At 34.9% G+C, this 16,474-nt stretch overlaps 1 protein-coding gene across 8 annotated transcripts in view; it reads right to left on the reverse strand.

Annotated features, from left to right (window-relative positions):
• The window catches only part of Vps13b (vacuolar protein sorting 13 homolog B), a 535,466-nt gene that overhangs the window by 325,523 nt on the left and 193,469 nt on the right, over nt 1-16,474 (reverse strand). For 7 of the 8 annotated variants that reach the window (XM_048359299.1, XM_048359305.1, XM_048359300.1 and 4 more), the window contains exons 20-21: nt 12,921-13,030; nt 7,244-7,388 (exon numbers count right to left, since the gene is read on the reverse strand). In XM_048359299.1, the coding sequence (XP_048215256.1) occupies nt 7,244-7,388; nt 12,921-13,030 (255 nt within the window). The remainder of the gene's footprint in view (nt 1-7,243; nt 7,389-12,920; nt 13,031-16,474) is intronic. The other variant, XM_048359303.1, reaches the window with a different exon arrangement.

Consider the following 16,474-nt stretch of genomic DNA (forward strand, 5'->3'; position numbering starts at 1 on the left):
TAAATGATACTTAATAGATGTAAATGATTTCACAAGCAATATCAAATCTAATCATTATAAAATCTCCAATAATGTATTGTTTACCTAATTAAAAAATAGCATTTACCAAGGCTTAATGTGTATGTTTTGTACCTTTGTTTTGCAATATAAATCACAGAAAGTGATATATTATTTTTAAAATTTTTTAAACTTAAGCAACTTCTCATAGAACTGAAAAACTACCTAACACTTTCCATCAAAATACAAACTACATTTGATATTATCACTGTTGAAAGCCCTTTGGGAAATAATGGCTTTTGGATTCTGCAATCAGTGTGACATGGCATGCAAAATTGCATCTCATGCTGAGCCAACCAGGAAAATATATGTCATCACTATGTGACATTCAGAATTTCATCTGGAAACTATAATCTTGTCTGACTGTTAAAAGCGGGTGAAGACACTGCATACAAAACCATCTTATAGAGTTTTTGCTGAATTCTTCCAGTTCATATAAAAACTAAAATAAGTATTTTTCTTCCAAAGTTTAACATATGTGAAAAATTTAATAAATGCACTTATTAAATTCATAGTGTATTCTTAAAGAGCTTCAACAATTAATTGACATTGTAGTTCAAATGCACAAATTTCTGGACATTTTTTTAATGAACCAGATAAAACTGGAAAATAAATTGTACTAAACAGAACTGAATTATTCAAAACTGTATGCGACAAAATACACTTTAATACTTTTCCCCAAAATGAATAAACTGTAGGTCAAAAACCAAAGTACCAGAGTGAGGGTGATGGCATAGAGTTGTAGTGGCACTAGGGAGGTGGAAGTGCGTAGATCATGAGGCCAACCTTCAGCTATATAGAAAGTTCAAGGCCAGACTGAGCTACCTGGTCAAACTCTGTCCAGAATAAATAAATAAAGCTGACGACATTCAGTAGTGAAGCAGGAGTCTAGCAGTCTCACAGCACTAGATTCAATCCCCAGTTAGGAGAGAAAAACTTGTATTCAAATATTTCATGTCTCTGCCTCTCCTAGATTCATTCTTAACAATACCTAGTTCATGTGTCTACCCTCAGAGTCAATTTATGTCTTTTTCATCAAAATATAAATATGCAAAAGTAATTCAGTCCAAATGTTATATTTTAACTACATTCTGTGTCTTTGTAAAAGAAAACTGGAATGCCTAACTCAGAAATTACAAAGACTAACTCTCAGATACTCTCATAGGCCATATTTCTGCTCTCTTCTCATTTTCTGGTATTATAACATAGGAGAATATGCATTACTTAATACACATGAGATAGAAACTGGAAAAAAAAATAATACCTAATCTCTTTGGTCATAGTCACGGTTCAAGATGTGGGTGCCTGACCCAAGGCAAATCAGGAAAATATACTCTTTGCAGGGAGAAGAAAAATGGTGTAAGAGGCAAATATTATCTAAGTACTTCATATCCATATGCAAAAAATACAATACTGAAACCTATTTAAAAGTTCAAAAATACCCCCTCCCTCAATTTGCTATTGGCTTTTATTATTCATCTCGTATTTTCTTCACTCAACAACAGTTCCCGAGTTACCTCAGCCAGTACTCTTCTCAGTTTAACTCAGCTCCTTGAGACCTGCAAAAGTTTTCTGGATGGCCTCATAACTTTGTAGTTCGCACTAATAAGGTAGAAAGTACAGGGTATACAATGTCCTGACATAGGATGGGAAGGCCTGGCTAGAACAGCTCACTCACTGTTCTCATCATTCTTAGGACACTTCAACACTTGGCCTGGAAATCCCATGGGCTCAAGATATAAACCCAGGGCATGCTGCATTTCAGGGTCTCTCAGCAGTAGTTCAAGTGAGGTACAAACAAATGAGAAACCACTGTTCCAGAGTCCCCAGGGCCTGGCTCACAATGAATCCTTGGTTGTTGTCACTTGCTGCCCATCTGTAAGTAATAAATCCACTTCATGTAACTCCTGCACATGAGTGTGTCCTATCTCTTCAGACAAGCTAGTAAACACTGAACACTAAATCTGTTCACAGGACCCTCGTATGTGGTCCTATAGGAGAAGCTTTTCCCAGGTAACCAAAACTTCCAGGTTACGGCAGTAAAATAACAGTATTCTCTAAAAGTATAGTACACAAAATTAAAAGATCCATCATAAAGGGATCGGCAGGCATGGAAATATGAGAATATCTATTCATATTTACTTTAATCTAAACATGATTTTAAAAAACTTAGTTTAGTGATACATCATCAAGTAAACAGACATTAGAACCTATGCCTATCAGAAGGCCACAGATAAAATTGTGCTAAGTACACTGAAGAGAAGGAGAATATTTGTAAAGAAATAGTAATTGTTAGGGCCCTTTAAGCTTACACTTGTTCTAAGCAAATTGTGTGGTATACTAAAATTTATATACACGTGGTTAAGTAGACATGCAAAGCTTATTATATATTTTTTAACTACATTAGTTCTCACATTTAAGAAATTCATACAAAAGGCATATACCCAAACATGAGAGTGCAAGAAAGGAAAGATAACCCATTCCCATTGAATGGAAATAAATCTCTTCTATTTGTTAGATGGAAATTTAGTATTAAAACTTTTCCAAATGGGTAAGACAAAATAAGAAACAATGGTAAAGTCAATTTGTACATTTTTTTTTCCTCTTGGATCTATGTGTATCAGTGAGGTGGATTTTCACTTAACGGCAACTACTGAAATTAACTGAATGAATCAATATTTTTAAAAATAAATATATATATCTGCTGAAATAATATCAATGTATAAAAGGTATGATGTTCCGCATGCTGAAATACTATTAATACATCATTCTACCAGAATACATTTAGTTGATAAAATTATCTTTCATGGGGCTGGGAATATGGCCTAGTGGCAAGAGTGCTTGCCTGGTATATATGAAGCCCTGGGTTCGATTCCTCAGCACCACATATATAGAAAACAGCCAGAAGTGGTGCTGTGGCTCAAGTGGCAGAGTCCTAGCCTTGAGCAAAAAGAAGCCAGGGACAGTGCTCAGGTACGGAGTTCAAGGCCCAGGACCGGCCCCCCCCCAAAAAATTATCTTTCATGCTTTATAATTGAGCAGTGATACATTCAATGAAGAAATCAACAAATGGTACAATTCAGATGTTTGCTCAAAAAATACTAATAGGAATAAACAAACAACAACAAACAAAAATTACACCAAATAGCTGGGTGTGGTGGCCTATACCAGCAATCCAGGGTATTGAGAAATAGAGATTGGTAGGATAGTAGCCAGCCAGTGAAAAACACTTAGAAAGACCTTTCTCATCCTATATACATATAAAGAACATATTTGGATGGCTACTTAATGATAACAAAAACATAACTTAAAAAATAGACATTTGGATAGCTTAAGTGTTTTTAAATGATTAAGTGTATTGGTGTGACTCTTTATAATCCACAGTTCCTAAAAAGTAGTCATTCATAACTGAGGAACTTATTATGTATTGCTTATCTGCAAATAATTCAAAGTTTTATAAAAATAACAGAAAGGTATTATGTGACTTATACTCAAATAAAATATTTAATTCATTATTTTCTAAAAATTAGTCATTCAGATGATATTAGTGCCTCAGAAGCAATTATGTACTGCAAATCAAAAGTAGAAGTCATTCTACTTGAAACCATCCTAAGAAGGTACAATGCTTTTAAGTAACTTTTTTTAATGTGTGTGCCAATCCTGGGGCTTCAACTCAAGGCCTGAGCATTGTCCCTGAGCTTTATTGGTCAAAGATATCTATCAGTTGAGCCATAGCTTCACTTCTGGCTTTTTGGTAATTAACTGCAGGGAAGAGTCTCAAGAAATTTTTTGCCTCAGCTGGCTTTGAACCATGATCCTCGGATCTCACTCGGCCTCTTGAGTAGCTGGGATTAAAGGTGTGAGCCACTAGTTGATTTGTTTTCTTGTTTAAAGACTTTCAAACTTAGAATAACATGGTAAACAGATGGAGAAAATGTAAAAGCAGAAGGTAAGTATAATGTTATGTTTTGTTTTCGTAGAAGGAACATATTTCCTACTTGTGAAGGAAGGGTTTGTTTTGTGAAAATTACATATTTTCTAATCTCTTACATTCTCTGAAACAGTGCAAGCAAAACATTTGACATGCATAAATACTTGTATTTATGAGAAAAATAAACTGAAGTAATAATACATGCTCTTTGTTTCTAACCCTAATTTGTCTCAAAAGAAGACATGGTTTTACTGATTGTTGATTCCTTACAACTCTGCCTAAAATGTCATATTCTGTTTTTACCTGTGTTCTCCTTGTATAAATTATCTTGGGTCTTTGCTATATCTCCAATTTTGCCTTGTTTCCTCTCTTCTTCTAAATACCTAAAGACATTCCTCTGTCTATATTGTCATATTTCTTAAATGACTGGTACACACAGGCCAACACTTCTTTCTCAGTTATCACACATTCCCAAGCATACAGTACTGGTTTATAAAAGCAAGTAGCATTTAGTAAAAGACCATACCCTGGGACCCTTGGTGAGTAGATATAATCATGTGACCAGCTACTGACTAAACAGAAATACATACATAATCAGAAATGGATCCTGACTTAAATTTTTAAAGAAATAGGGATTGACTTTCTCTTTTTTCATTCCCTCACAGAAATGCAGACTTGGTTAATTACTGAAGCAGTCATTCCAAATCATAAAACAAGACTTTCAATAAAGGCCATCCACAATGGAGTAAAAAATCTATTTGATCTTGGAGCTTTAGGGTATCCACTTTGCTTTCATATGAGATAAATATGTCTAATTTTTAAGTCAATCTTATTAAACCACAGAGATTTAGAGATCGTCCATGCATACAGTTGGTTTTCAACATGTATATCACACTTTCAATATAGTTCTATGTTATGTATTTTCATTTATAAAAATTTTCTATCATAATTAATCATCTTCTAACTATCAAGTGTGATTTCAAGAACAGAACAAATGTTACGGGAAGAGACCAGAACATATGTATAAAGAGAAATGTATTTTATAAATTAAATATTACTCAAATAATAGATGATACATATATACCTTGAAATAAGTTACCATCTCAAAAGAACTAAAGTTCAAATACGGACCATGCTAAAACTGTAATATGGAGGTCTGACCTGGCCAGCGCCATCATTGGCTGTTGAGGCGTGTCAGTTTGATTCCATCTCAGATTAAAGAGAGCAGAAGCTAACTACATCTTCACTAAGATCACCCCTGCCCTATCCAGAGAAGTTCCCCTTCGCTGTGATAAGATTGTGTAAAACTGTTTGACCACCAGAGTAGTGGAAAGCTCAAGGTTAAACCTGTGCCCTCCCCTGAGTAGGCATATCCACCTGCATCATGTGAGCCCCACCAAATCCATGTGCCAAGCCTAACTAAAATGATAGGTTGGTTCAAATAGTTACTATGAGACAGACTGTAACTCCATGTCACCTGCATGTGACCTGGCATGCGCTGTAAGTGTTGTAACCTCACTGGCCACCTGCATCTGGCAAGCTTGACCATGTGGTATTTGCCTTTATAACCTGACCCCAAATGTGGCCTGGGGCAAGCGGTCCCAGCTCCTGAGTCTGGGCTACAGCCCTGGCCAGCCAGGCTGCTTTTTACGGTTGCGGTCCCAGCCGTGACCCTGGCTGGTCAGTATACTTTGTACTTCCCCAATAAATCCATCTTTTTACTTGAGACTGTCTCTGAATGGTGGACTCTTGAAGGGTTGGGGATACCTCCCCCTCGGACCTCATTACATTGTGGTCCCCTCCCTTGGGGGGACCCCATTACAAAAACAAACAGCGGACTTTATATTCAAAACAATACAAATTACAAATAATTGTTCCATTATCCAATATTCATCATACAGATTTTTATCCACTGAAAAATATCTACACAGTAAAGGGATTACGGGTACTGATAAGTAGATCTATAAAGATTCTATATTATAAATGTATTTACATTTTTAAAAAACAATAGACAAATAGTTATGTACTAAATTCTATGAAATTTTATTTTAGCTCTTTTCATTGTTAACAAGAAAACAACTCTAACCTTTATTCTTTAACTTCACATGTTAGTTTGAGCTTCCTGTGTACATGATCATATTTTACATTCTTTAAGGGCAGAGATTACTTTTTGCCCTTAATTTGACTTAAAACAGTAATTCCCATAAAAACATTTAAAAAATAGTATTGATTAACTCAAAATACAAAATTGTCATTAATATTGTTGTTTGTATCTGAATTATAAAGAAAAAACACCTAAGAGTATATGAAAAATACTCTAAAGGAAAGTGGTTCCTAATAAAAATGAGGTTAAAGGGCTGGGGATATAGCCTAGTGGCAAGAGTGCCTGCCTCGGATACACGAGGCCCTAAGGTTCGATTCCCCAGCACCACATATACAGAAAAAACGGCCAGAAGTGGCGCTATGGCTCAAGTGGCAGAGTGCTAGCCTTGAGCAGGAAGAAGCCAGGGACAGTGCTCAGGCCCTGAGTCCAAGGCCCAGGACTGGCCCCAAAAAAAAAAAAAAAAAATGAGGTTAAAGAAAAAACATGATTTACACAAAATCATAAAGTGCTTTATTACACAAGTAGAAGTAAATCATTTTTTAAAGAATTCTTGTACTTTATATTTGTATCAATGACCTGGGTGAGAATGTGAGAGAGGAAAAAAAGATTGGTATATACTGTATTGTAGTTCTTTCTAAAGAACACAACATTAGAGGACACAGCATATGAGTCTCTTGTGTTTCTGTTCACCTTGAAATTAGAGGCAGTGACTGCTTTTGTTTCCAACTGTGTTTTCAAGATATTTGTGCAGCAAATAACCCAAAAGATAGAAATGTCATTTGTGGTATGAGCAAAGGGCAAGTTTACCTAGAGCCTTGCTTAAAAAGGAGACATAAGGCCTTGCTCTAGAGTGAAGAATGGACATGCTTTATACTAGAGAAGGTTCAAATTCCCTGAACACAAACAATGTCTTTCCTAGAATATAATTCACTATATAAACTTGTCACCTGTTCTGCTTCTTACCACCCTAAGGGCACTAAAACCAAAAATGTTAATATTCTGGTTATTACTAATGTGGAACATAATAAAGTCCTTGGTCTACATATAGGAGTCACATTCCTCCATAAAACATCAGTGAAACTGGCAAGACAAGCTCATTAGTTTACAAGTACAGTAACACCCACAGATCCTTTACAATTCTTGAAACCTACCTGTTAATGTTTTTGTTTTTACAGGGCTGCTAGCATATTCAGAGGCCTGATAGGACTGTTGCTTTGCTAAAGGTGCACTACCAACAGATAATTCATCCTCTTTTCTTCTGTTAATTGACATAAGTGGGAGAGTTACCACAGGCTGCTGAAAGAGCCAAAAGGAAAAAGCAAATTAATGCCTTTCTGAAGCATAAAGGTTAAAAATGGCAATACCCAGAATAGTACTTTGCAAGCTAATGATAAGCCTATTGTTTATATCATACTCTCTTCCTCCATCCATCTTTCCCTTACCTATAGTAGTCCCCTGCCTCCCGCCCCACACATATCCCAGAGAACAAGTTCCAAGACTCTCTCAGTGGATGCCTGACACTGGATTATATGAAATCTTATATAATGTTAGTCCTCTGTATCCATGGGTTACACATTTATGGACTCAGCCAACTGTGATCCAAATGTATTCAGGGAAAAAGAAACTTTATCTATAATGTACATATACACAGATTTTGGTCTTATTGTTCTCTTAATATATAACAACTATTTAAATACCTTTCACAATGTTCTAGGCATTACAAGTAAGCTGGATATGATTTAAACTATATGAGAAGGATGTGCACAGGTTATATGAAAGTACCATTTTATGTTGGTTTCCCAGGAGGAATCCTGGAATCAATTACTCATAGTTACCAAAAAACAATTATACCATGTGTATATTCCTACATAAAGATATCTTTAAAAAAGTTTAATTTATGAATTGAGCTTAAGATGAACAATAATAATAACATAGAACAATTATAATATACTGCAATGAAAGTTATCTAAAATGTATGAATTTTTTGTTTCTGAAATTACCTCATGATTACCAATTCTATATGAAAACCCAGAGAGCCCAGGAGCACCCAGATAATAGAAATTGTAAAGGAGAATAAAGATAACATGAACAGGGCAAATAAAAAATGAAATTCTCTCTTTAACATCTACAAATGGAAATTTATCATTATAAAACTAATTTATATGTTAATTAGGGTGCAATTTTTTGAAGAAGTGCTGAGATACTATACATTTTATGTGATAAAATGAAAATCACAAAAAATTTGAAAGTATAGAAAAGTATCTCTAGTTAGAGAAAGCTGGAAAACATTACAACTCTATATTGAACACATGAGTGCTGAGCTGGACAATAAAGCAGCTGTTTCATCTTTATTCACTGAAATAAATTCTGATGTTACGATTGATGACACCCAATATAATATTGTCAATTTTTTGGCAAAAAAAGAATAAAAGCATTTTTAATTAGGATCAGAGTTCAATGTTGAACTATAAGGAAAACAACCCTCAAATGTTGGATGTGAGCCATTAACTGAGAATGAATGTGCAGCTTGGGAAACAACACGTGACAGCTGTAGTACAGCTGTGTCAGAAAGTGGATCTGACAGGAGGTAGTCATGCTGCAGTTTAATCCAGTGTTACTCTCAACACCCCACAACCAATGGTGTTCAGAAAATGTATGCAGACAATGAGAGAACTAACTTGCAAGGTAACAGCTATGCTGAACAAAAAAGGACAAGATATCTGAAAAGGAGCAAGTGAAAACTTATTTATGTAGTTAAGTATAACAATATATTTAATATTAACTATACTTAACAATATAATTTTCATATATTGTTTAATATATTTATGTATATTATATAGTATATTACATAAATATATAACATATTATATGTATAAATGTCTGCATTCATATTGAATATTAAGTCAAACTGGTTATATGTATAAGAAATAAACACAAGAGCTCATAAGATTGTGGGTTTTAAGATCTGTTAGCCCAGGAGAACAGGGCTTCCTGAGCCCCCAACACAAGTTCCTGGTAGAAATACAGAAGTAGAGGAGGGAGCAGAGGTGAAAGAGTCTGTTCTCCCAGGCAGACCTAACAAGACTAGAAGAGAAACAGTTAGAAATCATAAGTTTTAATGGAAACAAACTATTTTTGTTGTTGCTGCTGCTGTCTTTTCCTTTTTTGGCTTGTTAGTTTGTCTTTTGGAGAGTAGGGGGGCACAGAAAAGATGTGACAAAAGGGGAACAAATACAGCAGTGGTACTCACTAGATGCAATGTGGAAAACTAACTACACAACTTGTAGTTTGGGGATGGAATGCATGGAAGAAAAGTGAAGGAGGGCGTGACATTGTTAAAAAAGAAATGAGACTTCATCTGACTTATGTAACTGTAGCCCCTCTGTACATCACCTTTACAATAACAATAAAATATATTTTTAAAGAAATCATAAGTTTTGATAAAAAAATCCCATCTGTATAAAATAAGGAGTTGAAATATTTATTGGAAACCTGTTTCATGGTGTCTTCAAAATAACTTAAATTTTTGTCTACCATTTATATACCTGGAATATAAGCAAACACTATACAAGATTATAATCAAGTTTACAATTAATATCAATAGATTAGTAAATAGAAAATAAGATGTTACATGAGATACTAAATTCAAGGATAAATGAAAGATAAGGTTTTTGAGTTTTGATTACTTCAAAACACTTGAAACTCTTATCTCAAATTAACCACAAGAAAACCAAAAGTGGAAGTATGACTCAAAGGGGTGCTCAAGGACAATGCTCAAGCCCTGAGTTCTCCTCCCACCACCAACAACAAAAACTGTAAGTGAAGCTGTGGTTCAAGCAGTAGATATGAGCAAAAGATGCTTAGGGACAGTGCCCAGGCTTGAGTTCAAGCTCCAGGACTGGCACCAAAAATAACAACAAACAGATTTACTGCAGCAAATGAGAAAATCTTAGGATCTGGGGGCTAAAACATTTGTAAGCTTTATATGATGGTAAATGGACAGTCATAAAAATATGTGGTGCTGTAAATGGGGAATGCAGTCACGAAATAGGTGTCTGCACCTCCCCATTATACCTCTCCAAAGGTGGTGGTATATAAGTCCCATATCCACCTCTCTCCCACAATATCAAACATCTGACATATACTCTTCACTAATGTTGCCAAGCACTGTTGGCTTATACCTATCATCCCAGCTACTAAAAGGCTGAGACCTGGAGACTCACTATTCAAAGCCAGCCCAAACACAAGAAATCCATTGGACCCCATCACTAATTAATAGCAACAACAAGCAAACAAGCCAGATTGAGAATCCATATCAATTAGCTATCAAAATGCCAGACTGGGGACCATGGTTCTAGTGGTAGAGCACCAGCCTCTATGGCAAAAAGGGCCACACAAAGAATGTGAGTTGTTGCCTAAGCTGTAAAAAAATTAATGGAAGTCATAGTAGTTGCAATACTGAACAACAAACAAAACAAAAATCTTTCTTTGATTGGCTAAAACTAAGTGCATGTACAGATATGTAACAACACTACCAAAAGGCCCATTAAGGACACTATGAAGGACATGAGAGTTAGTATCTTACATGTTTTAGAGCAATAATAGCTGTTTAATGTCTTTTTAATATGAATGCCAGGTACATAGTGATACAGGAGAAAGAATTAGATCAGCAATTAACTTTCTTCGGGCAATAAGGCTACCCCAGTCAAAAATATCAAACTAAGTAACCTTCTACTGCTACTGGATACTTCCCTGTTATAAAGTCTCTCATAATTTTGTTCCTTTAAAGGATGCTCTTCTTTAATTAATAAACTACAAATACAGAGAATTATAATGTTTTAACATTCATACTCCCAGAACAGCTGACATGTTAATGGATACTAACATTTTGTGGCAGTTATTTTTAAGAGATAAAGTAAATATTGCAAAAATCAATATCTCTCCCTCTTTTTTTGGGGGGGAGGGTCAGTCATGGGGTTTGAACTCTGGGCTTGGGTGCTGTCCCTGAGCTTTTTCACTCAAGGCTAGTACACTACCACTTGAGCCACAGCACCACTTCCAGTTTTCTAGTGGCTAATTGGAGAAAAGAGTCTCATGGACTTTCCAACCCAGGCTGGCTTTGAACTGCAATCCTCAGATCTCAGCCTCTTAAGTAGCTAAGATTACAGGTATGAGACACCAGCACCTGGCTTTAGTATCCCTTCTGACTGACAATCTACTTATTGTCTGTCCCATGTTCCCAGATTCAATCACTAATGTGACTGAATTCATCAAATTCAGTTTTATACTTTAACATATACATATATGACCACACATATATGCATTATTGGTCAGTTTGGAAAAATACATTTAACTGCTCTCATATTGCAAATATTCTTGGGAATCACCTTTTTCATTACATAAAACCTTTAAACAGCATACTAAAGTCCAGCATATAGATTTTAACAAGAAGTTACATGTCATGTGAAAATGCCATGTTTTACTTCCACATAGGCCCTTAGGTTGTTTCAATTTTATATTACTATAACATGATTCCATATGCTTATATGAATGTCACTATAAAAACTGATCTACATCAAGAGGTAAAATTTAGGGACTATAGTTTGTACATTTTCAATTTTATTAGATATTTCAACCTTACCTGTTTCTACTCACAATAGCTGTAACCATTTTCTGCATCATAACAATAGAGTACATTGGCAATTTTTCATCAAGCAATTTTAAAATGATGGTCATAAAGTTACAATAAAAATAGGTAATCAATTCATATGACTCAACTATATTATTTTCTGAATTTTTCATGTATAAAAGCTTAAAATAATTCTGTGGCACCACAGTTTGTACTCAGTGCTTCATTCTTGCCAGTACAAAGTAGGTAATTTTAGTTTGCAGGATATTTCAATGAAATTGTCTACATCAGGATACTGAAACGTAACCCTGACAGTTCGTTTTATTGGTCTCACTTTAAAGATGATAAAGTATTACTTATTAAAATTTATATACCTCAGAAATGCTACTAGTATATGGCAAAACTGTGTTTTTGAGAGTGTATTTATGCTATATTGAATTGTTCTGTGTCATTTACATGGTCGTGGTTTTCCGGTATTCTATCAAAATAGACTTGTATGTGAAATAAATTAATATTGCTAGGAAAGAAGAAAACATGATTTATAACTTTATAAAATGTATATTATTTTTAAAAGTGACTGAAATGAACAATCTAAGGAATAGTTTAGTAAAATAAGATTACCTAAATTAGTTCTACTGATCTCTTTGCTTTATAAACAATTATATAAAAAGTTCTTTTCACCAGCCATGGGTAGCAGACTGGTAATCAATAAGGAGTTTTACCAGGTTCTGGTGGCTGACATCTGTAATCCTAGCTATTTAGGAGGCTGAGATCTGACGATCTTAGTTCAAAGCTAAGCCAGGCAGTATAGTCTATGAGACTCTTATCTCTAATTAACCACTTGAAAACCAGAAGTGGAGCTATGGTTGGTTCAAAGTGGCAGAGCTCTAGCCTTTAGCAGATAAGCTCAGGAACAGCTCGAAGGCCCAGAGTTCAAGCCCACAGGGAAAAAAAAACAAAAAAGAAAGAAAAAATGGGGTGGGGGTGGAGGTGGGGGGAAGAAGAGATGTTAATTGTCCAAGGAAAGTTTATGTTATGCTGCAACTATCTACAAATAAAAATCAAGACAAAGAATTCTTTGGAATGAGGGAGACAAATGTTCACTATGTCTATGTTCACTAAAAGAGAATAAAAATGTACTTATAGGTATATATAACTCTACTAAATAATTGAGAAAAGTATTGACAGAAATCTCTCACCTGTTGCATGTGTCTGCTTGTTCGTTTCTGAGGCTGGTAGATGAGCCATGTATATAATATTGGGTCAACATTAACTGCTAGTCCTTGAACACTACAAAGAAGTACGGCACCTAAAATACAAGATTTAATTTTTTTAATTCCTTATAAAAAATAAGCATGACAGCACTTTGCAAGTAAGATAACTATAAGAAAGATAACAAACAATGTCTTGTCAAAAGTTAGTCATGGGGCTGGGAATATGGCCTAGTGGCAAGAGAGCTTGCCTTGTATACATGAAGCCCTGGGTTCAATTCCCCAGCACCACATATATAAAAACGGCCAGAAGTGGCACTGTGGCTCAAGTGGCAGAGTGCAAGCCTTGAGCCTTGAGCAAAAGGAAGCCAGGGACAGTGCTCAGGCCCCGAGTTCAAGGCCCAAGACTGGCAAAAAAAAAAAAAAGTTAGTTCATATCCCTACATACTGCTAGTAGGAAAGTAAAAATGGCACATGCACTTTGTACAATTATATGGCACATCCTAGAAATATAAAAGTATAGTTATCATATGATCCAGCAGATGTATTCTTAAGTATAAACATAAGAGGAGAAAGAATATGCCTACATAAAAACTTGTACTCAAATTTTCCTATCAGAATAGTTTATACTACCTAAAAGGTAAAATACTATAAATAGCTATGAAAATTTTTATGTAAATAACAAAAAAGTAATGCATCTCATAATGGAAAATTACCAACCTGTAAAAAGTAATTAACTACTGAATGGATGAACCCTGAAAACATGTTAAGTAAAACAAAGTATTAGGTTAAAAAAATTAAAAGAAAAACATATCCTATTTTCCACATATGTAAAATGACAAGAACAGGCTAAGGCACAGAAACAAAAAGAGCTCAATGGTTCTAGGCCTGGGATGTACAATAATGTGAAATTACTGCTAACAGATATGTGCTTATGGAGAGGGATGAAAATGTTTTAAAAGTAGAATATGTGGTAATTTTACATCACTGTGAATATAACATCCCTTGGTATCCAAAATGGTTTGATTTCAAGACCCCACAGGAATATCAAGATCTATGATAGTCAGGTCTTCTATATAAAATTTTGTAATATTTGTATAGAGCCTATGTATGTTCTCCTGTACATTTCAAATTATCCATGTATTACTTGTAATATCTCATGTAACAAAGCATAATTATTATACTGCATTGGCTAGTAATAGCAGTATTAAAATAATGTGTCAGAATAAATGGTAGGCACATTGTTGTGGTTGCTGAAAAAAGTCTACATGCCTCATTCTAAGGTAATAATACACAATGTAATTGGTATAAATACCAATTGTGATACTTTATATCAAACACAATTATAATCAATAAAACTGACAGTTCCATGAAAAGTGACCCACACAGGGATAGAGAATAAATAGGAAGAAAAGAGATATCATCTTTATTCATTATGCCCAGAATATTTAATTAAACAAAATTCTACATATATTGTAGTGCCCAAAGGTGCATAATCAGAATAGACCTTTAGGCAGCATAGTAACACAACATAAACAATAACCACTCCCATATACAAATGCAATGCTGCTGAGCAATGATTACTCAAATATGAGTCAAGGGAAGTTGGAAATGATGCCATGAGAATTCAAAATTGAAGTTAGCTGGAAAACTGTAAAAATTTTCTTTTAAATAGTAAATATTTCTCAAGAAAGTGAATTATTCAATCTTTCAAATACTACAAGTATATAGAAAAAGATTTCAAATTTAGAATAACTGATACCTAGCTTGGATCAGATTTGTTAAGGTTAATTCTGAAATCTGTTTTATTTTTAGGGGGAGAGGCATTTTTAAATTATTTATTGTCAAAGCGATGTACAGAGGGTTGCAGTTTCATACGTAAGGCAGTGAGTACATTTCTTATCAAACTTGTTACTTCCTCCCTTATTTTTCTTCTTTTTTTTTTTTTTTTTTTTTGGCCAGTCCTGGGCCTTGGACTCAGGGCCTGAGCACTGTCCCTGGCTTCTTCCCGCTCAAGGCTAGCACTCTGCCACTTGAGCCACAGCGCCACTTCTGGCCGTTTTCTGTATATGTGGTGCTGGGGCATCGAACCTAGGGCCTCGTGTATCCGAGGCAGGCACTCTTGCCACTAGGCTATATCCCCAGCCCTCCCTTATTTTTCTTGCCCCTCTCCAGTTCCGAGTTGTACAGCTGGTTTACAGCATATTGTCTTCTAAGTATTGCTGTTGCATTGGGATTTAGCATTTTAAACTTGCTGGTTGTATGAAATTATCCAAATGTAGCTTAAATTTCAATTACACAGTGCAAGATCATACATATATCTTGCTTTTTATAGATTCAAGTAGAAAGTCAAATAAATGTTTTTATTATCACTATTCTTGTGAATGAACTGAAAAGTCTTTGCAGTTATCCACATTTCAAAGGTTTCAATCTTTTTTTAATTTGTACATTAGTTAGAAGGGTCAGAAATGACTCTTTTGAACTTAAAATTTAAAAGATTTAGCGCTGGGAATATGGCCTAGTGGCAAGAGTGCTTGGCTCGTATACATGAAGCCCTAGGTTCGATTCCTCAGCACCATATATATACAAAAAGCCAGAAGTGGCACTGTGGCTCAAGTTGGCAGAGTTCTAGCCTGGAGCAAAAAGAAGTCAGGAACAGTGTTCAGGCCCCTGAGTTCAAGCCCCAGGATTGGAAAAAAAAAAAAGACTTAGTACTTTATGCCAAAATTTTATTAACAGAGCTGTGGCTCAAGTGGTTGAGTGCCAGCTAAGGAACAGCGCCTAAGCCCTGAGTTCAAGCCCCAGTACTGGCACCAAAAAGCAAATGCATATGCATGCATACAAACATACATACATACATACATACATACATACATACATACATACATACATACATACATACAATTGAGATGAAGAAGATAAGAGTGGTGACACTGAACAAGATAGACTATACTCATACTGATGCTGAATTGAAACCCTGTTTTGCAACTACTTAAAGATGTTTTTAAGTAAAAATAAATCCTACTCTTGAGGAATGCAGTGGTTTCTTGACCAATATTAGACAAGTATGTATTTTCTTACATTTAACATCATTACTTCACACTTTACCTAGGAGCTAGATATACAATTATAGATGTCTAACATTGCTACTTCCAAGGTATTACCCACATTCAATCAATGACATTATTCCAATTAAGTTTTTCTTATCGTTCAGAAATTAAGATTGCTTTTTAAATACAGGCATAATCAAGTCATCTCAGCTAAAATATTAAAAATTTCAGAAATTTGTGTTCTTCATATGTCAGAAGCAAACAAGACTCCAACATTTAGATTTTTTTGAAAGTAACCTGAAACCAAATTATTTTCTCCTACTAGATTGTTTGTTTTTAAGGGGAAAAAAATTAAGGCTGTTCGTGTTTAACGTGGTACTTTTAGTACTTTTTAGTGCTTTTAGTAAAAAAAAAAAAACATTTAAGGGTAATATAGACTATTACTGTTTTAATCCACACAGAATGCATACAGAATAGCATTGTTTGGAAAAA

This window comes from Perognathus longimembris, chromosome 12 (assembly GCF_023159225.1).
Source record: "Perognathus longimembris pacificus isolate PPM17 chromosome 12, ASM2315922v1, whole genome shotgun sequence".
Taxonomy (NCBI): domain Eukaryota; kingdom Metazoa; phylum Chordata; class Mammalia; order Rodentia; family Heteromyidae; genus Perognathus; species Perognathus longimembris.